General features: G+C 63.0%; 1 protein-coding gene across 1 annotated transcript; it reads left to right on the forward strand.

The window, feature by feature from the left end:
• Positions 1 to 2,534: 2,534 nt before the first annotated feature.
• On the forward strand, positions 2,535 to 24,212 carry AKT1 (v-akt murine thymoma viral oncogene homolog 1). Its single transcript, XM_008580004.1, has 13 exons — positions 2,535 to 2,606; positions 14,398 to 14,526; positions 17,322 to 17,433; positions 17,768 to 17,915; positions 18,385 to 18,516; positions 18,591 to 18,656; positions 19,663 to 19,731; positions 20,043 to 20,168; positions 20,250 to 20,378; positions 20,592 to 20,806; positions 21,193 to 21,280; positions 22,696 to 22,798; positions 23,148 to 24,212. Exons 1-13 carry the CDS (start codon positions 2,561 to 2,563, stop codon positions 23,225 to 23,227), a joined length of 1,443 nt encoding a protein of 480 aa, XP_008578226.1. The 5' UTR covers positions 2,535 to 2,560; the 3' UTR covers positions 23,228 to 24,212.
• Positions 24,213 to 24,813: the final 601 nt, after the last annotated feature.

Consider the following 24,813-nt stretch of genomic DNA (forward strand, 5'->3'; position numbering starts at 1 on the left):
ACGCGGGAGGGCGGCCCCCCGCGGGGCGCCGGGGCTGCCGGCCGCCGTCCCCGGCCTCCCTCGTGACCTTGGGGAAGCCGCTGCGCCTGGCTGGGGAGGGGGCGCTGCGTGCGCGGGAGCGGTGGGCGTGGGGCGCCCCCGGGAGCTTGGCCAGCCAGGCAGCTGGCAGAGTCAGGAGGAAGGGTTGCCCCAGCCGGCCTTCGAGTTTGTGGGAGGGCCCTGGCCAGGAGACCTCATTTCCCATGGACGTGAAGTTGTACTTGGTGGCTGGGTGCCCAGGCTAGCCCGCAAAGGTCTACTAAGCCTCCTGAGCCCGGAAACGGCGTCCTGTCCCGGGTGAGCTCTGGAGATGCTGCCTCCCTGGAGAGCGGCTGGGGCTTGTCCGCCAGTGTGGGCATCCCGGGACAGCTGCTGAACTTGTCCCCAGGGGGCCTGTCTCCTGGGTACTACTGTGGTAGACAGAGGGTGGGCTTGGGCCTGTGCTCTGCTGCAGGGGCCCCCGCCATGCTCCAGGCGGCCACTCTGGGCTGCTTTGAGCCCCTCATCCAAGCGAAGGGTGGGGCGCATTGATGGAGCTTGGTTCCCTCTCCCGCAGCTGCACATAAAGCTCACAAGCCAGTACTTTGGAGGCAGGGGAGGGAGCCCTTTTAGAACACAGACTATTTTGTAAAAAGTTGTGACAAGTAATAACAATAGCAGCAGTAGGGGCTTATGGTAGAGGAACTCACAGTGCCGAAGCTGTGGAAGTAGGGATCCCCTGCATCCGCATGCCCGACGCCAGAGGCAGCCCTGGCGCTGGCTTGTTGTATACATTTCTGTGCAGGCGTACACCACCGTGTGTGTGCACAGATATATTTTTACACATGGCTCTCGACAGCTGTCTGACTGTCAGCAGCAGGTCTCAGGGCTCAGGCCAGGGTGGGGGTGGGAGGGGACATCCCAAGTTCTTTGAGTCCAGCCCTGTGCCTCTAGGCCACTCCTACTCAGTGTCAACAGAGCCCCCTGTGCCACTGTGTGGGGCTCAGAGCCCTGTCCTCAGCAACATCTCCCTCTGGTCTGGTTTGCTGGTCTGTCATTGCCATGCGCCTGCTGAGGGCTTTGGATACTCTTCCTTGGGCAAGGTGTGGTTTTCCCTGTCCTGGCATCAGACACAAGGCAGTGGAGCCTTCCTGCTGTTCTAAATTTGGCTTAAGACAGTGCAAAGCGACCCTCTCTGGGTGCCCAGCCCCTGCCTCAGGAGGCCAGAAAAGTGGCCCAGTAGGAGATCATCTAGACTGGCTGTAGAAAGACCCGTGTTGGGATCTATTCCAGGGAGGTCTTCAGGTTCTTTACCTACTCTGGAGGTCCCAGAGAGGACTCTCCTGCCTTTAGGAGTGCCTGTGGAGGGGTAGCAAGGGACCGCTATCAGGAAGAGCATGCCAAGTGCTATTTCCTGGGATGCCCAGATGTGTGATGGGTTTTGAGGGATGCCTAGGAGTTCACCCAGCTGGGGAGCAATGGGTAGGGCCGTGCAGCATCAGTGGCCAAAGTGTGTTAAGCAAGGGCTGGCTGGTGGGCCACTGCAGGGCACAGGCTTACACAGTGCCCCCCTCTCCTGTTTGTTGCCTGCTGAATGCTGTAATTATGGGTCTGTAACCACCCTGGACTGGGTGCTCCCCACTGACGGCACCGTCTGAGCCTCTCTTTGTCCCCAGAGCCCAGCACTGGGCCTGGCAAAACCAGAGATGCCTGATAGACGTTGGCCGAATGAATGAACCAGATTCAGACCGGCAGGGGTGCTGTGGTTTAGGAGGGGCCTGGGGTTTCTCCCCGGGAGGTTTTTAGTGTCACCCTGGAGGGCTCTGGGCTCTCATTTTCTCCAGGCGCCTGCACTCCTGGTCCTGCCTTTTTCATGTTTGAATTTCTCTGCTTTCTCAGTCTGGGGAGTGGGCAGGAGGAGGCCTGTGCCCTGCCTCGGGGATCCCAGTCTGTGGGTAGAAACACCACAGAAAGGGAGAGCAGACGGGAGCAACCAGCACCAGGGGTTCAGGGAGGCCGAGCCAGCCAGGGCCAAAGCAGCCAGAGGGGCTGCCTGGAGGAGGCGGCCTCTTGGCTGGTCTGGCAGGGTAGGGAGGCTGGGATGGGAGTGATTTGTACAGGGGCCAGGGAAGTGGGAATGGGGGAAGTGGGCATGCAGCCGGCTTTGAGGGCGGGGAGGAGAGGCCCGTGGCAGGGGCTGAAGCCCGGCTGAGGAGAGGCCTAGGTGTGGGGAGCAGTGTTGAGTAACACGGGTTTTATGTCAGGCGGCGTGAGTGTTTGGGGAAGGGAAGGCTGGCAGCGGGGAGTGAGATGGGGACAGGGGTCTGAGCTAACAGGAGTTCAGGTCCCATGGGAGGGCAAACTTGGGCCGAGACCCCGAGGTTGGTGGGATGGAAGAGCCGACCCCAAGTCGGACACAGCCTCACACACTCCCCTTGCTTCTTGCAGACGCTGAGTCCGGGCCGGCTGGCTGGGGAGAGCCCGCCTGAGAGGAGATCGTGAGCATTGCCTGGGCCGTCCAGCCTTCTGCAGCCCGGGCGCCATGAACGACGTGGCCATCGTGAAGGAGGGCTGGCTGCACAAACGAGGTGGGTGCCTATCGCGGGGGCCAGGGGACGGGGACTGCCCCGTGGTCTGCCCGGGGGTCTCAGAACCGGCTAGTCCGCTGGGCCTGTGGGGCTCCTTCAGGGGTGGATGCTTTGGTGACCCCAAGGTCTGCGAGTGCTTGTGCCAAGCCTTGCTGGTTGGGGGAGTGCCTCCCTCCCAGGGCTCCTGGACCGGCGCAGAGTCCTGCAGCCTGGAGGGGAGGCCTCGCGGGGCCTCCTGGGTGGGAGGCCCTGTGCAGGGCCGGCTGACCAAGTGGCTGGCTGGCCGGGCCTGGTGGGCGGGGACAGTCGCTGCCAGCCTCCCTCCTGGCTTTCCTGGAAGGCAGTGGGGACACTGGGCCATTCCAGGGCCTGGCATGCTGGTGGCTCAGGGCTCCTGAGGGCAGGCAGGGCAGGGCTGCTTGGCTTGGCCCAGCGCCTGCCTTAGGCCTGGGCAGTGGGGAGTGGAGGGCTCCGTACCACCCAGGGGCCTGGGTGCGGGGCGCATTTGTGCTGGAGCTGCAGAGTGGGCTGGGCGCAGCACATCCAGCCTCCACCCCTCACTCACATGACCCTGCAACCTCTGAGGGGCCTGGCGAGGAGCCTGTGGGATGGGCGCTGCGGCCACGGCACCTAACCTTCCAGCTCTGCTCACGGCCCCTGCCGTGCACATCCTCTGTTGCTGGGGGTGGGCAGTGGGGGTGGGTGGGCTGTTCTGCTCCTCCGTCCAGCCAGGGCCCAGCTTTATGTCCAGGTGCCTTGGGCGAGTCACTCCCTCCTGCCTTCCTCTTGCTCCAGACCTTTTTCCTCCTAGAGCTCTGGTGACCCTGTGCACGGCTCACCCCTCCTCATGTGCACCCTCCAGCAGATGGAGCCCACATCTTCTGAAGGGGTCACCCTAGGTACAGATAGAGCTGGGGTATGGGGGTGGCACAAGGGGGTATCACCAGCTGGGGTTTTGTGGGGTGTATAGGAGAGCAGGCCTGGGAAGCTGCAGCGGCCGGGGAGGAGGCGAAAGCATGACCGAGAGGAGAGGCCGGGGGCTCGAGGCGGGACCAAGGAGAGCTGGATGGGAGCTGCGGGGACCAGCCCACTGGACCTCAGGGTGGGGCCAGGAGGCTGCGGGGGCCTGTGGTCCCTGGAGAGACCCTCGCCTGGCTTCCCCCCAAGGCCTCTTGCCCCCACCTGCCTTCTCCATCCCCTCCCCCAATGCTGCCCCTCCTCGTGCCCCCAGGACCCCCCTTGATCACATCTGGCCCTTCTGCCTCACTTCACAACCTCCTTTGGTATTGGGGACCCCTGCCCTGTCCCCTGTTCCTCTCTGCTGTGCCGCACACAGTCTGCGGCCTGGGGCTGCTGCTTAATCCTCGGCAGACGTTTGTTGACCGGCTGTTAGATTTAGGGCCGACCCCCCAAGGCCTGGGCCTCAAGACTACCCAGGGGCCTGGGCCGCAGTCACCGAAGCATCTGCTGGTCAGGAGTGCCCCCTCCGAGGCCTCGGTGAGTTTCAGGTTGCTGCTTATGGGTGGTGCCTTCGAAAGGTCTGGGTGGGAACAGGGGATATTAGGCCACTCTGTCACTGTGTCCCCGTCCAGGGACAAGTTCACTGAGCTTCTCGGGCCTTGGTTTCACCATCTCTACTGTGGGAGTGGTGAGGGGGTGAAGACCTGGTGGAGTAGAGAATGTGGTTCGTGGGGCCCTGAGTCAGCGTGCAGGCAGCCTAGCAGCCCCTAGGCCCACTGCCCAGCCCCGGCCTCAGGCCAGGAGGGAGGGTCCTGTCATCCCTGCTTTCTGGCCCTTCGCCTCCATCCCATGTCGTGGGGCGGCCAAGGGTGGGAGGCAGCAGGACATGCTGCATGCCCACGGCAGGTGCTGGCCTCTCTGCTGCCTTGAGTAGGCCGGCATCCTGCTCTGGCTCAGGCCCGTGTCCCCTGCACAGCCTTCCCCTGCTTGCCAAAGAAGTCCTGTCCTCGAGGGGCCCCTCACTTCCCCCAGTCCGTCCCGCTGGGGACCTTCTGTGTGTTGCAGACTCGTTCCCTGCCTAGTGCTGCAGGGCTAGGTCCCACCCACAGCACTGGCTTGCTTGTGGCTCCAGTCCCTCTGTTCTCCTCCCCTGGACTGAACCCTCCCTGCCTCTGGCTGTTCAGACCTGGCTGGAGGGTGGACAGGAGGGAGGGACACATGACTGTCCTCAGGGCCCGGCCTGGCCCCTCTCAGGTGCCCTGTGCCATGCCTCGCTTCTTGCAGCTGCAGGTTGGGGTGCTGCCCTGGGGGTGGGCTGGTCTCCCTGCATCCAGCCCAGGGCCTGGAGCACGCTGGTTCTTGGCTGACCCCAGGGTGACAGTCCCACCACGGCTACTGGCTGGTCACGTGTGGAATGATGGTGCCTCCAGAGGCTGCATGGGCGTTGAGATGAGAGTGGGTGGGCGTCCTGCTGCGAGTGAGGGGTGGTGTGGGGTGTCTGGCCACCTCCTCCTGCCCATTAGGAGGTGGTGCCCATCTCTGGGGAGTGACCCTAGGCTGCTTCCTGGCTGTGTGCTCTGGGCCAGAGGAGCTGGGCCTGGCCATCAGGGCCTGGGGGACAGGCGGACAGATGTCTCAAGCTGTGGGGGGACATCCAAGTGACGAGCAGCTGTAGCTCAGCTCCAGCCACTGGTGGCCACTCCTGGCGGGCTGGGTTGCACAAACACTCCAATTTTCAAAGATTTTGTCTCTTATGCGAGCCCCCTGTTTTTTGAATGCTGAAAATTTTTAAAAGCCAACGCTGGGCCCAAAAGTAGGTCTGGGTGAATGAGGCCTGTGGCCTCTGGTTTTCAATCTTGAAATTATAAAATAGCTGTGTGTTAAGGCGTCAGGTCCGTGTCTGTGCAGCTGCTTTGGGGTGTCGTACCCACCAAAGGCTGGCCCATCCCGCCCATACCACCCCGGCTGCAGCCCAGCCCCCTGGGAAGCTGCCTGGGGGAGCCCCCAGCCCTTGGGGTCCTGCTCCTGTCCACCCAACCTGGCAGGGCCCAGGGGGCCAGAAGGGGGCAGAGGAGGGCAGCCAAGACGTAGGGACGCAGGGCAAAGGGGCTGGGGGCTCTAGAGCAGGCCCGGCCTGGGAAGGGAATAGGCTGCCACCAGAGAGGCGCCTCCTGGGCTCACCCAGGCTGGCTGCCGGCTGACAGGGACCCAGTGAAGAGGAGCCAGCCTGGTTGGTGCAGGCTGTTCCCACAAGGGGGTGGGGGGTAGAGGGTGGTTCCCTCTCCCGTGTCCCGTGGTGTCTGTGACACAGACCCCCACTGCATCTCCGTCCTGGCCCCTGCTTTCCAGCTGGTCCAGGGGTCCCTGTAGGGGGTAGGGGTCCATGGAGGGTGCAGCCCCCTGGTGTCCTGCGCTTTGCTGAGTTGACACCTGTGGAAGAGGCCTGTGGGGGCTTGTTGAGCCCACTTCAGAGAGCAGACATCCTCGGAGGGTCACGGCTCGTGTGTGAATGGAGGCCACTCATTTCCCTGCAGGGTGAGGGCTCAGCAGGACCACCAAGGGAAGGCGCCTGCAAACCTTCCCCTCAGCCTGTGCGAACCTTGTGGGCTGGAGAGGGCAGGGCTGCCTGAAGCTCCTTGGGCCTCAGTTTCCCTGTCAGGCGGTGCTGCTGTGGCTGTGGTTTCAGTCCCTGAGTCTACTAGGCCTTGGGACAGTTAATGTGAAGCTCCAGTTCTCCTGTGGGGAGCATGAGGGTCACAGACACCCCCATGGGCAGGACAGGGCGGCCAGGCCCCAGGGCGGGAGGAGGTGCTGGGGGCACTTGGTCGGTGCCTGGGTAGGAGTGAGGGAGCGGTGGGTGCAGGTGGTGTCAGGCAGGAGTGCTGGGCAGAGAGTGGGACCTTGGCACCCCTGGGCCCACCGGGCCGAGGGCATGGGAGGTGTGGGCCTGGTGGAGACCGTGGTGCGTGGCTGTGGCTGAGGCCTGCCAGTGTTGGGGCTGTTTCCTGTTTTGTGAGCATGTTGAGTTCGCCCTTCAAAAACAAACAACCGAAGAGGAAGCTGAGGTGGCCCTGCACTGGGGGTGAGGGGCCACTGTGGGCCCCAGCCTGGACCCCTGGGTAGTTCCCCAGCAGGCAGCCTCCTGTCCCTGCTGCCTGGTCACCGGAATTCTCAAGGCAGGGATGCCCTATGGGGGTTGGGAGAGGGGGGCTGGATTCCATGGGAGTTCACAAGGAGGGGAGAGGAGTCGGGACAGGGCTATGAGACCCATGTAGCTGCTGGGACCCTAGAACAACCTCTGCAGACCCCCTCAGCCACCCCATGGGGTAGCAGAATGTACATTGCACATAAGGGAAATGGAGGCCTGGAAGGAGGAGGGGACGGAACGTGGGTGGGATGGTTTCTGTGCCCACTGCAGACCCCTGTCCCCCCACCCCTCCCGAGGGCCTGGCTGGGCCGCCTCAGGTTGTGTTCCTAGAAGTGCTGTGGGAGGGGGCCCAGGGAACCGGCTGGGCTGGGGCTGGCGTCCCCTCTGCCCGGCACACCCAGGCCGGGCTCGGAGCCAGCTCCCTGCCCTCAGGCCCTCCTATAACTGGAGCCAGCGGCGGAGGCTCTGCGCCTACTTCCCGGGCTGCCCCATGGTGGGCAGATGTCCGTCACTCCTGCCCCTCGGCATGCCCAGCCCCTGTCCTGGGCCCCATGAGAAGGCTGCGCTGGCCCAAGCCCTGGGCCCCACTTGTCCTCCACTCCTTCATGCCCAGTGGGGGCCCACCTGCCTTCCTTCCTCCCTGTGGATACCTTTTTCTTTAACCTTAAAAATAACAGGTCCACATTTCAGAAACATTGGGATTGAGTGGGGTGGGTTTCATGGCAGCTCTGCTGCCTACCCTGGGGGCCTACGGGAAGGGTCCCTGGGGTGGGGGGTTTGGGTTTGAGGATCCCTGGGTGGGCCCCTGAACTGCAGCCCCCACCCTTAGCCCTGAGTAATCTCTGGGTGGTCCCACCTGCCCAGCTGGTTGTCAGGGTCGGGTGGGACTTTCAGAGCACATGGGGAAGGAAGCCTTTGGGGCAGTGAGAGCCAGAGGCCAACATCGGGCAGGCCTCTTGAAGGCAGCAGCAGCTCTCTGGGCCTGGCAGGGTGCGGAGGAGGCTGGCCAGGGGCCGGCTAGGGGAGAGGGCAGAACAGCTCTGGGTGACAAGCTTGGTGGTAACGTGGGGGGCGAGTGCAGCCACAGCTGTTGGCTGCCCTCAGCGCTCTGCCAGCTCAGCTGTGGCCCTGAGTTAGGGCAAAAGGCGCAGGCTCTTCTCTGGAGGGTGCTAACCACCGCTGGCATGGAGGGCGGGGCTCCTCTGGCCTGGCCCTTGTTCACCACCCCAGTGCAGGGTGCTTCCTCCTGGGGGTATCATGGATCGAGAAACTGCCTGTGGGCAACCCGCAGAGCCCTTCATCTGCCAAGAGGGCCCCGGCTCAAGAGAAGCTGGGGGTCGCTTAGCCACTGGGTCTTTGTTTCTGCGTCTGGGTGTTTGCAGGGAGCTGGGAGGGGTGTGGGTAGGCCCCGCACCCTTGGAAGAGACTCAGGCTCAGTGCCACTGTCCTAGCCCCGTAGACGGCCCCGCAGACTGCTCCACAGTGGTCCAGCCCCTGGAAGAAGCCTGCTGCATTCTCCCTCTGCCGTGGGCAGTGTCGCAGGAGGGCACTCTGGCCATCCATGTCCCCTTGCAGAATGGATCTGCTTGGTCACATCCTGTCCAGTCCCTCTCCCAGTCTCTGTCCTGCCCGGGAGCCCTGTCACCTTGCTTGCTTGGGTCTGAGTTCTTGGCACAGGACTGAGGGCGAGACATGTCCCCATTGGGAACTGTTTTGGAAGTCCCCAAGCATGGTGCAGCGTGCCATGTGTGGGCTTGGGTAGGGGCCACCTGAGGACTATAGCTCCTGTCCTAGAGCCTGCTGATCAGGGGTTGGCCGGTGACCCCCTAGCCTCTCAAACTCCCAGCTCCCTAGCCGGGGTCTGGCTGGCCTGCACAGGCTCTGTGGGCCCCTGGACAGCCCTCTGTGAGGGTGTGGCTGTGGCTGCCCTGGATCCCAGACCCAGCCCAGGCTTTTAGACCAGCTCCCCAGAGCCCCCCATTGTGGGCCCCCTGTTTTCATGGGTTCAATGAGTGCCCAGGTCTGTGCTGTTGCTGAGGCTGCAGTGGTGAGAGACCAGACAGTGCAGGTGGGAGGGCAGTGAGGCAGGGGATCAGAAGGCCACCTGCTGCAGGGGGAGACGATGGCTAGAGTGGGCGGCACATAGGGCACTGGGGCTGTGGCCTGATCTGCAGTGACATGGGGGGAGGGCAGGGAGCTGATGGGGTGGAGGGGAGTAGAAGTCAGGCGGTGGGTATGGGTGGGGGCCACTGCACTGGTGCAGAGCTGTGGGGAGTGAGCTCAGTGGGCAGATCTGAGGGGGCTCAGGATGTAGCATTGGTGGGCTCTGCAGTGGATCAGGTGTGGCCCCCTTTTCAGGCCTGAGGGGTGGGTGATGGGCGGTGCCCATGGAGAAGGTGGAGCTTGCAGGAGGATGTTTGGGTGGGTGGGATGTCCAGTCTCAGGTTGTCTGTAGGATGCTGTAGCTCTGGGAGGTGGGCTGGGGGCAGCTGTTGTCAGGAGGCCCAGTACCCCAGTAGGGGCAAGAGGCTGGAGAGGCCCCGAACTAGATGCCACCCTGGAGCAGCAGGAAGGAGCCGAGTGGCTGCCCATGCCTTCAGGTGCACTTCCACAGTGGCAGAGGGTGGCGGTGCCCCCGGCTGCGTCCCTCCCTCCTTCCCCACATGCCTCCCTTCGTCCCAGGCATGTGTGCATTAGGCTGAGGCCTGCTTACTGGCAGAACCAAAGGCCTGGGAAGAGCTCACAGTTCGTGTCAAGCAATGAACTCAGCCTAGGCAATAGGATCTGGGTCTCCGGTCATGATGTGAACCTCTGTGACCTTGAGGGCCCTCTTATCTGAGCTTTACTTTCCCCAGGGAACTGGTGGACATACTGGTCCATGCCCTCCCTGCCTGCCAGGTGGGTTTTCTGGGAGCGTGGGCCAGGGAAGGCCCAGGCAGTCCTGATGGAGTGTCACCTGCTGGCCCGGGAATGGGCACCTCTCCTCTCCTCGTCCAGATGGGCCATTTGTGCCCCACCCCTGTGAGGTCCTTGAGGTGAAGGGCTCACCCCTGGAGGAACAGGTTGGCGTATTTCACCTCACAGAGCTGGGGCTCTGCCCGAGCTGGGTCTGGCTGGCCTCCCTCCACCCCCACCCTGGCGCTCATTCACGGGGTTTGAGGGCTCTCTCCACCAGTCCGTGGCCTAGCACCCTCCTGGTGATAAGGGGGACAGGCTGCGCCATTCGAGATGACCCATGCTGCCTGCCCGCTGCCTGGCAGGAAGCGACGGGTGGGCTGTGTGTGGCCTCGACGGGTGAGCCGCGCAGCAGGGCTGTGCTCAATGTGCCGGAGAAGGTAGATGGACGCCCGGCAGCTGTCGGCGTGCGATGGATGTGTCGGCGGCGGGGGACCGCGTGGTTGCCGCTGTCAGCTGGCACCCGCTCCCCGGGCCTGCTGGGGCTTACTTTGCTGTGGAGAAACAGCTCGGTGCCGCCTGGCGTCCTGCCAGCCACCGCCTGCCACTGCCACCACTGCTGCGGCAAAGTGTTTATCCAGCAGTTTCCCCGAAAACTAGGGACGTGGAAAGAATGTTCCCGGAGTTCAGGCTGTGGTGGCCGGGCAGGCCTTGGCTCAGAGGGGCTTACACACCTGGCAGCTGGGGTGGACTTGGTCAGGCCTGGCACATGGTGTGCCCATCAGGCCCATCCATGGCACATGGACCCTGGCCTCCGAGTCTGTGTGGGTGCTGTGGGGGTGCCATGACCCCCAGTGTGGCCCGGGCATGTGGCTGTGAGGTGTGGGGAGGGCAGGCCCTGGCCTGTGCCTGTCTTGTCCCCGAGCACTGGCCTTGTGGCCCTGGTGGTGCTGCTTTGGGAGCCTACACCTCCCAGAACCCATACATTTGGCCTGAGGGGCTGCTGGAGAGGAATCCCCTTTCCTTAGGGGCCTTCCAGCCCTTTATCCTGGGGATGAGCAGGCTCTGGGGGTGAACGGTAGCAGGTGGAAGGCCCTCCTGGTGGAGGGGCCCAGAGGGAGCAGGAGGAGTTGGGGGAGCCCTGGGCTTTGCCGGCCACCCTAGGCCAGGACACAGAACCCTGGGTGGCCCTGCCCGGTCCCCAGCCTACTGAAGGCAGCTGCTGCCTCAGGCCTGGAGCTCCGGGCTGTGGGTGTGGCTGGCTTAGGGGCATGGGTCCCCACCTGGAATACCATGCCCCGCCTTAGCTCCAGACACAAATGCATGCAGAATCTGCCCCTCAGGATGCCACCCCCTAGGCAGAGCCCCCCCCAGTGATCGGCGATGTTGGTTTCTGCATGCCCACACCTGCTGGGCTAGGCAGGCAGGTGGCGCCCACCCCCGCACCTCCCACCCCAAGTGTGGGTGAGTCCAGGGACCAGAACACAACTGGTGGGGAACTCAAGGAGAGCTTGGGTGGCAGGCCCCTTGCCCAGGATGAGCACCCAGCACCTCTGGGAGGACACCCACCCCCGCAAGCCCCCAGCGGGTTGGTCTCTTCCTGCTGGAGGATTGCAGGGCTTAGTAAGTGAGGCTGGGGACGTGGGGGCAGGCTGACCGGGGGCTGCCTCCTGTGGCCATGAGGACAGGGGTGGCTGTGTCCTCCACATGTCCTATCCTGTGTTAGCCCCGGTCCTGAGGGGGCACGGGGATGCGGGCCACAGCCCAGGCTGCAGCTGGAGCTGCTGTGCCCCCTGAGTAACCACCTGGCCAGGCTTGAGGCAGGAGATGAAGAAAGAGACCTGGGTGTCTCTGGAGCCTTGGCCCTGTGTCCCCGGGCCCCCCAGGCTGCTGCTGCTCCTCTGAAGGGGTCTGTGAGTCTGGCTTCTGGGGCAAAGGCAAGCCGAGGCTCTGGCCCCTGTGCCCACACCTGGCTCCGGAGCCGGATCTGGGGGGTGCTGGGCAGCCCCCTCAGTCTCTGTCCAGCAAGTGCTGCATCCTCAGATCCAGCTTCCAGAACCTGCCCGGTCGGGAGGACGAGGTGGGGCCCAGAGCCTGGTGTGAGCACAGGCAGGCTCTGGTAGGAGACAGTGCAGGGGTCAGGGCCGGGGTCGGAGTGGGCCGAGTGTGTGTGCGCGGCGCAGTGCCAGGCGGCCTCGCTGGGCGCGGTGGGGGCCAGCGGCAGTTGGCGGATCAAGATGGATTTCCGGGGTGTGCGGAGGGTGCTCATCAGTCTCCCCGCTCAGTTAGCGTCCTGGGGAGCGGCAGCTGGTGGAATGGGAGGCACTCCATCAGGGGCCGACAGCTCCAGACTGGTGCGCAGGCGGGTGGGCACGAGTGGCGGGGTGGCCTGGGATGGGGGACAGGACGGGGACAGGGATGGGGATGGAGGCAGGCCACATGCAGCCCCCCTGAGCCTGCCCTGCTCCCTCTCACGAGACCCCACCCACCTGCCTGCTGCACCCGTGGGGGAGGGGTGCGCGTGTGTGTGCACGTGTGTGTGTGTGTGTGTGTGACCGACCCCCAAGCTGGGGCAGGAGCGGCATCCCAGGGTGGCCACCCCTGTTCAGCAGACTGCATAGGGGTTCAGAGGACTCAGCAGAACTAGGTGTAGACTTTGTGAAATGCTCTTGGGGGTGAGGGCAGATTTCTAGGCCACCGCGGAAAGGCCAGGGTGTGGGCTGGGTCTTCACGTGCCCTGGTGACTGTCTGTGAAAAGTAGACCGGTGAGGAGGGATAGCAGAATCTCGTCTGTCCCATGTTTGGTGGAATGTCCCACAGTGTCATGGAGGGCGGTGCCTTCCTGCTTAGCCAGCCCCATTCCCCTGAGCAGTGCTCAGGTTCCTTGCGGGCGGGGTCTGTGTCAGTGCTGGGGTCTGGGCCTGCCTGGAGCTGGGGTCATGGCCTGAGGCTGGGCACTCGCTACCCCCTTCCCCCGCCACTCCAGGTCCCTGCCACTCAGGCCCTGCTGGGTGGGTGCTCCAGCACCTCCACAGTGGCCCTGGGGCATGTGGAGTGGGGCGCCCTGTGTAGGCCATATCCAGAGGTACTTGGTCAGAAGGGGTCTGGGCAGTGGGGGCTAGGGGAGGACGGGGGAGGCCAGCAGGCCAGGAGGTAGTCGTTTGTCCAGCCCTGGTGGCATGCCTTTTACAGTAAAGCCAGGCCTCCCACCTGGTTCTGCGGAGACGCTGCTGCCCTACCCTAGCTCCCATGGGGTTGGTGAGGTGGGTGGAGCCCGGGATCCCTGAGAGTCTTGAGGGGGTGTGGGCTTGTGGCGCAGGTAGAGGTGGCTGGGTGGACTCTCTCACCCCAGCCCAGGACTTTTGGTCCAAGAACCTCTGTCCCCATCGAGGAGCAGGGCAGGTTACCCTGCAGAGAGGTTCTGAGGGTGGAGAGTGTTGAGGGCCAGGCACACAGGGATTGCAGGAAGAGGGGACGGCCAGCTGCCACCCTCCCCCACCTGGCTGGTGGCTCCCTGGAAGATAGGAGGCCTTGCCTGCTGCAGTCCCTAAGGACCCATGTCCTCTGAGCTCTCCTGGGACTCCTGGCCCCCTGAGATTGACTGTGTGCTGGGAGGGCTGTGGTCATCTGGGCCACACCAAGGGGACTGAGCAGGACCGAGTGGTGGGTGGTCCAGCGATGGGGCCTTTGCCTGTCTCCCATGTCCTCCAGCTGTGGCAGGAAAACACAGCCCCAGAGCCGGGGGACCCCAGCCCCTTATCCTGGCCCCCTCCCCACTCTCTGCCTAGCGGCCCCTCAGATGAAGCAGTTGCCTAATTAGTAAGTTCCCTGTTGTTCAAACTCCTTGCTCGGCAAAATGTAAATGAAACATTTTTTTCCGGGTGTCAGTATGAAAAATGACAGCCGCTCAGATATCGCAGAGGACATCTGCTCTCATCCTTAAGTGTGAGTGTCTGTTTACGGCTGATGTTGCAAAACGGGGAAAATATTCCCATGTACCTGGGTAACCCGTGGGTGGGGCGTGGCAGGGCCATGGCAGCAGGTCTCAGCCCAGGGACCACACGCTCCCAGTGCCTCGGAGCCCCGGTCCAGCTGCCAGGCTGCTTCCTGGGCCTGGTTTCACAGGCGCTGTCCAGGACGGTGCCCTGGGCCTCGGGGCAGGTAGTGCTGTCTCACAGCGGGTGGGGTGGCTCTGTCCTGAGCACCCAGCCCCGGCACGCTGAAGATAGGCCGGTGTCCGCTGGGTTAGCCTGTGCGTCTCACTCTGAGTGTGCTGCCGAGCCCCTATTGCTGGACACCAGTTCCATCCTCTCAGCCAGAGGCCAGCTGTGAAGGGCAGCCTACACATGTCGTCGTCACCTGCAGCCACCACCTGGCTGGATCCTGGAAGCTCAGGAGGAGCTCTTGGCCTTGAAGCCCCGGCAGCCGTAGCTAGTGCCTGAGCTAGCTGGTGCCTGCTGGGGACTGGCTGGCTGGGCGCCACCTCCTCCAGGAAGGCCGTGCAGATTCGCCCAGACCCCTGCCCAGCCTCCTGTCGGTTGTGCCCCTTCCTCTGCATCCCAGTGCCCCTGGCCCCCTTCCAGACACAACTGCCTTCCCAGTGAACTGGGGCCAGCTCCCTTGCTGGCCTTCAGGAGACTGTCCACACCCCTGCTCACCCACTGGGACTCCTGCCTCCTGGGCACATCTGTCTTTCCTGGCACAGCCAGCTGCCTATTGGCCACTGGGACGGGGCTTGTGGGAGGGGAGGGTGCTGGCCGCATGCGCTCACTGCCTGTGCACCCGCAGGGGAGTACATCAAAACCTGGCGGCCCCGCTACTTCCTCCTCAAGAACGACGGCACCTTCATCGGCTACAAGGAGCGGCCCCAGGACGTGGACCAGCGTGAGTCCCCGCTCAACAACTTCTCCGTGGCACGTAAGAGTCCCCTCGGCCACCCTGGGTTGGAATTGGGGGGGAGGGGGAATGGGGAGGCTGGAGCCCTCTGTGCCCACCAGGCCCCACACTGAGGTCCCCCTTGCATCCTCCGTGTCCTGGGCAGTGCTGGCTCCCACATCACCCCCTCTGGGGCCAGTTAGGGGCCAGCTCTGGCTGGTGGGGGTCTTGGGGCTGAGTCCCAAGGCTGGCCGAGCCTCAAGCTGTTCCCTGGTGCTCTTGCTCTACAGGCTGGGGGGTCTGACCAATGGGTGACAGAGCCCAACCTCAAGGGGGATGGCTGAGCAGGGCCAGCTGTAGCCAGCCAGGGTCTCTCACTGGGCAGCCCCGGGTGGGGGTCAGCCAGCTCCTGGAACCTCTGCCACCCCCAGGAAGAGCCTGCGGTTCTCCTGTGAGGTTCTGAGGACCCTGGCATGGTGCCTCTGCCTCCCCCTCAGCTGGGGTGCAGGGTGAGGGGTGGTCCGCCACGCTCGTGGGATGGGTGAGTGTGGTGGGGCTGGCTGATGACGCTGGCCTGGGGCATCCTGCAAAGTGAAATGAGACGTGGCACTTTCCTGTGCGACATGGTGGCTTTTTTTCCTACCTGTGAGGGGACGGTGTGTGACCCCACCCGTGTGGGCTGGTGGGTGGGATGCTGGCGGCAGGCAGCCCTCCTAGCCTGGTCCTGTTCCCCGTGCCACTGCCTGGGACTGGCCAAGGACGCAGGCCAGGCTGCGTGTAGGACTGAGCGGCTAATTAGGGTTGGACTGTAGGACATCTGTGAGTGATGGAGCTTGTTAACCATGGGCCTCTGGGACCTGTCTCGGGCTGTCGTCTGGGTGCAGAACATGGTGCCCACTGTTGTGTCCTGGGTCCACCCCTAGCACCTCCGTCTTAGCTCCCTGCACTCCAGTTAGCTTTGCGCTCCCTGCCTTACAGCCTGGGGCCCCAGGGAGCTCCAACTCCCCATCCTCACTGGTCCCCCAGGTTCTGCTCCAGGGTCTCGGAAGATGTTTAGCACAGGTGGCCTGTCCCAGACTAGATGTGGAAGACTCCTGGCCTCAGTACCTGCAGGTGTAGACAGGTGGGGTTGGGCTGGCAGCCTGGCTGCCCGGTCCCCCACCCCAGTGTATCTCGCCCTGTGCTGCAGGGGAGGGAGCCTGGCCAGCAAACCCTGCCCTGAGGGCTTCCAGTCATAGGAGCAGAGGCCCTGCCCTGCAAGGCCCCAGGCTAAGTGGCTTCAGGGGGAGAGGGGGTTACCAGGACCAGTTCCTGTGGGCCCTGAATTCCCCCTTTAGGGTGTGAGGAGACCAAGGCAGCCTCGTGGCCATGCAGGACTCACTGTGGCTTGTCCTAGGCTCTCCCCAGTGCCTCCTCGGTTGGGGCTGGGGGCTTCAGGGCTCAGGGAGGAGCTGGGTGCCCCCCCACATGCGCAGTAGCACTCCAAGACAGGGCCTTGCTGAGGGTGGAGGAGGCACTTCAGGAGGGCTCCACAGGCTGAGTGCAGTGAGCAGGATGGAGGGGGCTCTTCTGAGGACGCACACGGGGGTGGGCACCAGCCAGAGGGTGTGGGGTCAGGGCTGGAGCCTTCAAACAGGGCCAGCAGCTGCAGGAGATGGATGGCCTGGAGCAGAGCTGGGGCAGGAGGGGCAGCTGTGCTGTGGTCTCTGTGTCCCTGGGCTTTTCTTTGGGGATATGTTCTGGGGCTGTGGGGGATGAGACCACCACCCTGAGGACACTGTTGCATCTGGTGTCCTCTGACAGGCTCTCCAGGAGCAAGTGGGAGGCTGGTGTGCTGGGGATGAAAAGGCCAGCGCGAGTTTCTGCCCTCCCCTGCCCCGTGTTGACACAGGCTGCCTTCTCCACAAGGCTGGGCCCCACGCCCCTCCCGGCCCCCGGGTTCCCTCTGCTCAGCCAAGCCAGGTCGGCTGGGGCCCCTTGCCGTTGCCAGGGCCCAGACACTGGAATGTCAGAGGCCCCTCTGCTGGGCCCCCAGCCCCCTCCTGCCTCACACAGGCGGGGCCAGAGTCCTGGAGAGGGCCTCACAGCTGCCCACTCCACTCATGCACACCCCTCTCAGGGCCTGGCACGTCCCCATGGTCCTTCAGTTGCAGGTATGTGTGCTCCAGATGCGTGTGCTGCAGGTGCGTGTGCTCCAGGTGTGCACGTGCACCAGGTCTGGGCATGCTCCTGGTGTGCACGTGCTCCAGGTGTGTGCGTGCTCCAGGTCTGGGCATCCTCCAGGTGTGGACGTGTTCTAGGTGTGGGTGTGTTCCAGGTGTGGATGTGCTCCAGGTGTGCGTGTGATTCAGGTGTGCTCATTCTCCAGGTGTGCGTGTGATTCAGGTGTGCTCATTCTCCAGGTGCTCCAGATGTGGTTGGGAAAATAGCAGGATATTCCTGCACAAGGTGGGACGAACTGCTTTCCAGGGCTCCCTTGTGGCTGCTGGTCCCTCCCTGGGACCTCCATACTCCTCCCCATCCAAGGCATGGCACATGGTGGGGGCTCAGAGACTGCAGGAAGGGAGGACCTAATGGTGTGGAGAGAGCTGACCCAGCCCCATACACTCTCTTGGGGGTGCCTCATACCTATAGAGCAGAACATGGAGCTGCAATGGGGATCCTACCACCATTTTCAGAGGAGGGAAACTGAGGCTTGGAGAGGTTATGGGATGAGGCATCCTGTGCCTGGTGGGTAGAGTCCAGGAAAGAAGACCGGTGTGGCCAGGGCTGTGGGAAGGGTCCTGGAGAGGGGCAGTGGGCTAGCACAGAAGATGCTCACCTGGCCCCGCCCCCAGAATGCCAGCTGATGAAGACAGAGCGGCCCCGGCCCAACACCTTCATCATCCGCTGCCTGCAGTGGACCACAGTCATCGAGCGCACCTTCCATGTGGAGACACCCGAGGAGCGGTATGCAGGGCGGGGAGGCCTCTGCTCACTGCTCACTCCCCCGTGCTCCCAAGCCCTCCCCAAAGCACACTGTGGAAACAGTCCTGCCTGTGGGGTTTGGGTGGGGAAACTGAGGCTGGAGGTGAAATCAGGGTGAGGAGGGGGCGCAATCCTGCTGGGAGTTTGGGCCTCGGTGTCCCCAGCATACAGAAGGGTTTTTGACCCTGAGTGTGTGGGCGGCCTCTCAGGGCTCTCTCTGGGGACTCCGACAGCCACCTCTGAACCCGAGCAGGTGGGGACAGCATGGGGTGGAGCTCCTGTGGGTGCACGGGGGCCTCACCTGACCGCCCTACAGGGAGGAGTGGACCACTGCCATCCAGACAGTGGCTGATGGACTCAAGAAGCAGGAGGAGGAGATGATGGACTTCCGGTCGGGCTCGCCCAGTGACAACTCTGGGCCCGAGGAGATGGAGGTGTCCCTGGCCAAGCCCAAGCACCGCGTGGTGAGGCCCGGCCCCCCACCTCTGCCTCTGCTGGGGCCGCCCGGCTGCGGAGGGGCCTGGTGGGTCACGGGGTCCCAGCGGGCTTCACAGTGGGCGCTGGCTCCCCTCCAGGTCCCCTTTTCTGTGTCAAAAGTGAAGCAGGGACTCTGGGATCCAGAAAGCCCAGTGGTGTTAGTCCACTGTACCCCAGACCCCGGTGCTCCAAGCTGGGGCATGTGGCTCCATGTTCTTCTGTGAGCCACGGACTCCCCCTGACCCCAGCAGGCCTGCAGGTGTGAGGGGGCCCCTGCCCTGTGCCCAGCCCCCAGCCCCCAAGTCTGCTGTGTGGAGACTCCAGCGGCCCTCACACTGCCTGCATGTGCTGTCCAGCTGGAGGCCGCAGTGCGCAGATGTGCCTTCGGGTGGGGGGTACTTCTGAGAGCCTAGGGCAGACGGTGGGTGACCCTGGTGCCTGCCTGCTGCCCCTCAGACCATGAATGAGTTTGAGTACCTGAAACTGCTGGGCAAGGGCACCTTTGGGAAGGTGATCTTGGTGAAGGAGAAGGCCACAGGCCGCTACTATGCCATGAAGATCCTGAAGAAGGAAGTCATCGTGGCTAAGGTGTGGGGGGGACGGGGGCTGGGATGGTGGGTGGGGACGGGGCGGGGTGGTGGCTCACCGGCCCTGCCTTACAGGACGAGGTGGCCCACACGCTCACTGAGAACCGCGTCCTCCAGAACTCCAGGCACCCCTTCCTCACGGTGAGTGCGGAGCCCTGTCCTGCATGGGACCCTTCTAGGCACCGAGGGGCTGTCTGAAGGACAATGACCTGGCCTCCCGGGCCACATGAGGGCTTTATGTGCTCTGACTAGGTGCTGGGATGGGCCCCCTGTGGAGGGTCAGGGTGTGGAGGTGCCTGATGTGGGGCTGGGGCTGAGCACTTGCACCCCAGTGTGCAGGGTGGGCGGGGCAGGGGACCTTGGCCTTGCAACCTCTGCCCAGGCCATGGGAAGCCCCGAGCTCCCCACACCCTACCCCCTGCAGACCAGTCTTCCAGGACGGAAGCCTGTGGTGAGGAAGCCTCTGCTGAGGCTCAGGCCACATGGGTCTTCCTTCTCAGGAGACTTGGCTCAGGAGGTGATTGTGTCTGGGTGGGTCATTGTCCTGAGGGACTTGGCCCAGGAGGTATATGTTCCTGGGTGGATCCTAGAGGTGATTTTGCTGGGTGTGTCCCTGTCCTGAGGGACTTGGCCCAGGAGGTGATTGTGCTGGGTGTGTCCCTGTCCTGAGGGACTGGGCCCAGGAGGTGATTGTGTCTGGGTGGATCTCCATCCTCTGGGGACTTGGCCCAGGAGGTGATTGTGCCAGGGTGGGTTCCTGTACTTGGGAGGTCAGCCCAGGAGGTATTTGCTGTGAATGGGGCTCAGCTGTAGTGGCTTGATTAATTTTGGGGTTGAGTCTGCCACTGGTGGGGCTTTTCCTTTTAAAGTGAGTCCGCATGGCCTTTGGGATGGAGGCAGCCCAGGAGCTGTGCCCAGGAGGACGTGTGCTCCCCTTGCCAAGGCATCAGGGTCGGACACTCTGAGCTGTTGCTTGACTGCCCATCCAATTTTGTGCTGCCAGCTTCTGAGACCCTAACTCATCCCCAGAGGCCTGAACACCACTCCACATTGCTTATCTTTAAAATGTTCCTCGGGGGCTGCCTGGGGCCTGGCCTGCACTCCTGCCCACTTCGGGGGCCGTGATCCAGCTCTGCTTCTGTTACAGGCCCTGAAGTACTCCTTCCAGACCCACGACCGCCTCTGTTTCGTCATGGAGTATGCCAACGGGGGCGAGGTAGGAGGCTGGCAGTGGGCAGGGTGGTGGCTGAGCTCCTGCAGTCCGTCCCTCCCAGATGCCCCTTTGCAGCACAGGATGGTGCTGTCCTCACAGGTGGTGGGATGCCTGCAGTGGGTAGCTGCCCTCTCTGGGGATAACCTGTCCCCCCCCCAAGTTAAGGTCTCTAGGACCTTCTAGGCCCCCATGCCCTCTGGGGGCTGGTCCCTTCTGTGCCCTCTGCCCTGAGACCCTGATGGAGAAGCCCCTGCAGGTAACGGGGCAGGGAGGACCGTCCCTTGCTGCTGTGCCTCAGGTTCTCCCTCCCGCAGCTCTTCTTCCACCTGTCCCGGGAGCGTGTGTTCTCCGAGGACCGGGCCCGCTTCTATGGCGCTGAGATCGTGTCGGCCCTGGACTACCTGCACTCCGAGAAGAACGTGGTGTACCGGGACCTCAAGGTGCGCTGCGGGCCGGTGGGGGGCGGGGCCGGCAGGGGCGGGGCTGGCAACCTCCTGACCCAAGGCCACCTTCCTGCACAGCTGGAAAACCTAATGCTGGACAAGGACGGGCACATCAAGATCACGGACTTCGGGCTGTGCAAGGAGGGCATCAAGGATGGTGCCACCATGAAGACCTTCTGCGGGACGCCTGAGTACTTGGCCCCTGAGGTACACTGCCCGAGCCTCTCCCCCTGCCCCAAGTCCTGCCCCCACGCTCCCCCGCTTGTCCTGGGCACCTCGTGATGCTGTGTCCCGCCTGCCTCCCCTCATGTCCTGGGAATGTGTCCAGGGCATGCTGTGATGCTGTGTCCTGCCCCCATGCCCCCCAATCTTGTCCTGGGCACACTGTGCCACCGCATCCTGTCGCCTGCCACCATCCAGGTGCTGGAGGACAACGACTACGGCCGGGCAGTGGACTGGTGGGGGCTGGGCGTGGTCATGTACGAGATGATGTGCGGCCGTCTGCCCTTCTACAACCAGGACCACGAGAAGCTCTTCGAGCTCATCCTCATGGAGGAGATCCGCTTCCCCCGCACGCTCGGCCCTGAGGCCAAGTCCCTGCTCTCAGGGCTGCTCAAGAAGGACCCCAAGCAGAGGTGAGGTCATGCCCAGTCGCAGCTGCCCCTGTGCAGACAGTCTGGGCAGCCTGCAGGCCATGCTGGTGGCTAGTGCTCACTGCCCTTGGTCAGGGTTTGTCCCCAAAGCTGCATCTCCAGGTCCAAGCACAGTGGCCCAGCAGGCTAAGGCTGGCCTGAGTCCTGGCCCTGTAGCCCCTGTGCACCTGTTCAGGGAGGCCCCTACCCTGCTGTGGCCCTTGGGTGCTGTGCTGCCCACAGCTGCTCAGAGGGGCTGCCCCATGTCCCCCACTGCCCCAGGACACCCTATCCAGTGGCCCTATGTCACACAGGGGAAGATGGGGCCTGAGCCCCTGGGCCCGGGTGGGTGGCAGTGCCATTACCGTGGCCTCTGTTTCTGGCCCCAGGCTCGGCGGGGGCTCCGAGGACGCGAAGGAGATCATGCAGCATGGCTTCTTTGCCAGCATCGTGTGGCAGGACGTGTACGAGAAGAAGGTGCGTGGCTGCCACAGCCCCCACCCCTGCAGGCGCCCCACACACCTCCCCTTGCCTGGGTCTCACACCCCTCACACAGTTACAGTTCTGCTCACTCGAACACCCATCCAGGCGCTTGCACTCACCAGCACACCCACACTCACAGCTGGAGGAGCACGCTTGCCCTCGCACACCCTCGCCCAGGAGTCTGCCACAGCCCCAAGTACAAGGAGGGCCTTGCTGTGCCCCTCCCGGCGTTCAGAGGGTCAGCAGTGCTGGGTTTCCTCCTGAAAGCTGTCCTGGGGCCTCCCTGACCCCCAGCTGTGTCCCCACAGACTCCCCATCTCCCCATACTGCACCAGGTGCCAGCTCCATGGGCCCTTCCTGACGCTGCACGGTGAAGGCTGGTTGGGGGTGAAGTAGGGGTGCTCGCCCCTGTTCTCCCAGTTTCTCCAACTGTCTGACCTCAATTCCTCCTGCTACAAGGAGAGCCCAGTTCTACTCTATGGGTGTGCAGGGAAAGGGGATAGTACCTGCTTTCTTAGCACATTTGGGAGGCCCCCTCGAGGGGAGGCTCCTTCCTGCACATGTCCCTACCGTGGGGTGCTCACATGGCCTTTCATCTTCCAAGTGACCCCAGGAGCCCCTGGTCCCAGCCAGGCTGGAGTGAGCAGCCCCAGGACCTGGCTGGGCCTCTCCTCCCTTTGACCTAGGGTACCCTGGCTGTGGTCCAGGTTCCTGCCCTCCGAGAGTGGCAGGGCTTGGGCAGTGCTCAATTGCTGCCCAGCCTTGACTCTGCTAGTTCAAGGGACCAGACTCTGGGGTGGTGTTTGAAGAAGTCCTTACCTGTGGGACCCGGGAGCTGCCTGGTGGCTCCTTATGTGTGCACATCACTTTACAGTTACCCTTGAGTCCTGGGGTGTCTCAAGTCCTCTCTGCAGCCTGATCCCTGGCCAGGCAGCTCTGTGTGTGGTCCTTCAGCCCAGGATGAGGCAGGGTGGACTCACCCTGTACACCTGTTCCACACTTGCCCTCTTTGTCCTCCCCTTCCCAATTTATAAGAAAGCCAGTGAGAAAAATAAGAAAACTAGAAAGAAAAACTAGAAAAGTGGACTTGGCTCCTTCCTCCTGGGGGCAGGGAGGGTCTTGCAGAGCTGGGCTGTACTACCTTTCACCACCTGCAGGGGCTGCTGTGAGTACAGCTCTGCACCTCTGCACTGCTATCCCATGGAGCTCCCACCATCAGCCCACCCCAGACTGCTGCCCCACCCCTGCACCTCCCACTTCCCAGAGCCCTGCCTGGGGGCATCAGTACTGCCTGGAGACAGCCCCTTGGGGATTTCGGGCACAGTGGGTGTCTGGCACTTACTGGGCTGGGGTGGGCTCGGGAGTGCAGAGTGAGGCCCGCAGCCACCCCTCTTCCTGCCCCTCTGCAGCTCAGCCCGCCCTTCAAGCCCCAGGTCACTTCAGAGACTGACACCAGGTATTTTGATGAGGAGTTTACGGCCCAGATGATCACCATCACACCACCCGACCAAGGTGATGGGACCACTCTCTTCTCAGCAGACAGGGAGGACTTAGTGACTGCCCTTGGCAGGGAGGCCCACAGTGTTCACCTTTCATTGGCTTCAGATATTTGAAAATCCATTTTTGCCAAAAGAGTTTCTTTTGGAGGGTGGTAATTAACAGGGTGGAGAGGGATGCTCCCCCCAGCATCTTAGGGCTGGGGTCACTGCGTCCAGATGGGGGGCCCTGCCTTAGTTTCCCTGGCTGGGTGGCAGTGGGTTGGCTGTGCATCTGGAGGCCCAGCTCTCCCTTCTGGAGCCAGGGGCAGGTGATGGTGCCAGGAGAGGCGGGTGCTGGGGTCTGAGCTGCCTCTTGCCCACAGACGACAGCATGGAGTGTGTGGACAGCGAGCGGAGACCCCATTTCCCCCAGTTTTCCTACTCGGCCAGCGGCACGGCCTGAGGAGGGGCCAGCTGGCCACAGGCAGCCACATGCTCCAGACCACGGCTTCAGTGGACAGAGAGGGAGCCCCGCACAATGGTCTGCATTTAGTGGTTTTTATTTCTCGGGTGCACTGGAGAGGACCCACGTGCTTCCTCCTGAGCACGGATGGCAAGGCACCTCGTGCTGTAGGCAGTGGCCTCCCTGCCAGCCGGATCAGGGAGAAAATTGTTGGGTGGTTTTTCTTAATTTATTTCATCCAGTCTGTTCTCCAGATGTGGCCTCGGCCCTCAGAACAATTAGGTTCATGTAGAAAAACGTTAAGGATTTCTGCAGCCATGTGCAATGTGGGGTCCGGGCAGGTCCTGCTGCGGTCCCCTTCATCAGCCCCTCACCACCGCCCTGGCTGTCGCCTCTTCTAGGGTCCAGTGCCTTGGCCCAGCTGGGGTCACCAGAAGCAACCTCATTGTGGCATGCTGGCTGGCACCCTCTCCCTCAGGGTGGGGCACATGCCTGCCCCCCGCACTAAGGCTGGGCCTCTGAGGACATCCTCAGAGGTGGCACCCCTGAGATAGGACTAGGGGTGGGGCCTGGGCCGGGGTTTGCCCAGTTGCCCAGAGAAACAGGTTTAAATTTGTTGCTGTGTATTATGCTGTTCAAAGGCATTTTGGGGGGTTTAATCTTAGAGACAGGAAAGCCCCCTCCCTCCCCTCCTTTCCCCCTCCTGTGTCACTGTTCTTGGTGGCTGTCCCACCAAGCGCATCCACCTCTGATGACTTCTCCATGATAGCACTTGTTCTTTTAGATGCTTTCCTTTCCCGGCTGTATGCACCCCCAGAGCCCTTTTGGAGGGGAGGCTGCCACCTGCCCCTCCACGCCCTCCCGGCCAGACGCTGCCGCTGCTGCTGCACCATGGTGTTTTTTACAACGTCCAACTTGAGTATTTTTACTACTATAATATGGAACTTTCCCTCCAAATTCTTCAATAAAACCTGCTTTTCAAGTTTGTGGCTTGTGCTTTGCTGGGTGGCAGGGGAAGGAGGTGTTGCCAGACACCAGTGTGGGAGGCTGGCCCCACTCACGGGGCCCCTTCTCAGAGCAATGCCCCTGACGGGTCTGGGTCATGTGGGAGTCCACCAGGCCTGTGCCCAGGGACAGCCCTGTCTGGAGGCTTCAGGGGTGGCTTCCAGGGGAAGGTGTTCCTCCCTCAGCTCTGGCAGGACTTGCCTGAGAGGAGAGATGGATGCCTTGGCTGCCCCTGTCCCCTTGGGATCCGACCCTCTTCTTCCCCGACTCTGCCCGACTGTGCCCAACATCAGCTGCTGTTGGTCTGGGCAGAGCAGCGAATGGGACCCTGATGTCCAGGAAGGATTTGGACACAGCCCGGCCCAGAGCTGGGGCTAAGGTCATGACCTGGGCCACAACCAGGCCCCGAGAGTGGCCTGTCTGAGGTCACATGGCAAGTCTGGTACAGAGCTGGAGGAGAGGCTGCTCAAGGCAGGGTCACCCATGAGCGACAGGAACCAGCTCTGAGCCCAAGGAGCTGCTGGGACGTGCTGCTGGCGCCACCTGGTGACACCTGATGGGACTGCTTTCGGCGAGGAATC

This window comes from Galeopterus variegatus, unplaced genomic scaffold, assembly GCF_000696425.1.
Source record: "Galeopterus variegatus unplaced genomic scaffold, G_variegatus-3.0.2 Scaffold2001, whole genome shotgun sequence".
Taxonomy (NCBI): Eukaryota; Metazoa; Chordata; class Mammalia; order Dermoptera; family Cynocephalidae; genus Galeopterus; species Galeopterus variegatus.

Bases quoted from the DNA above. Each gene is read 5' to 3' on its own strand.
- AKT1 (XM_008580004.1), top strand. From the start codon at position 2,561: ATGAACGACGTGGCCATCGTGAAGGAGGGCTGGCTGCACAAACGAG. The intron at 14,527-17,321 runs GTAAGAGTCCCC...CCCCGCCCCCAG, and splicing joins CAACAACTTCTCCGTGGCAC to AATGCCAGCTGATGAAGACA. The intron at 19,732-20,042 runs GTAGGAGGCTGG...TCCCTCCCGCAG, and splicing joins AGTATGCCAACGGGGGCGAG to CTCTTCTTCCACCTGTCCCG.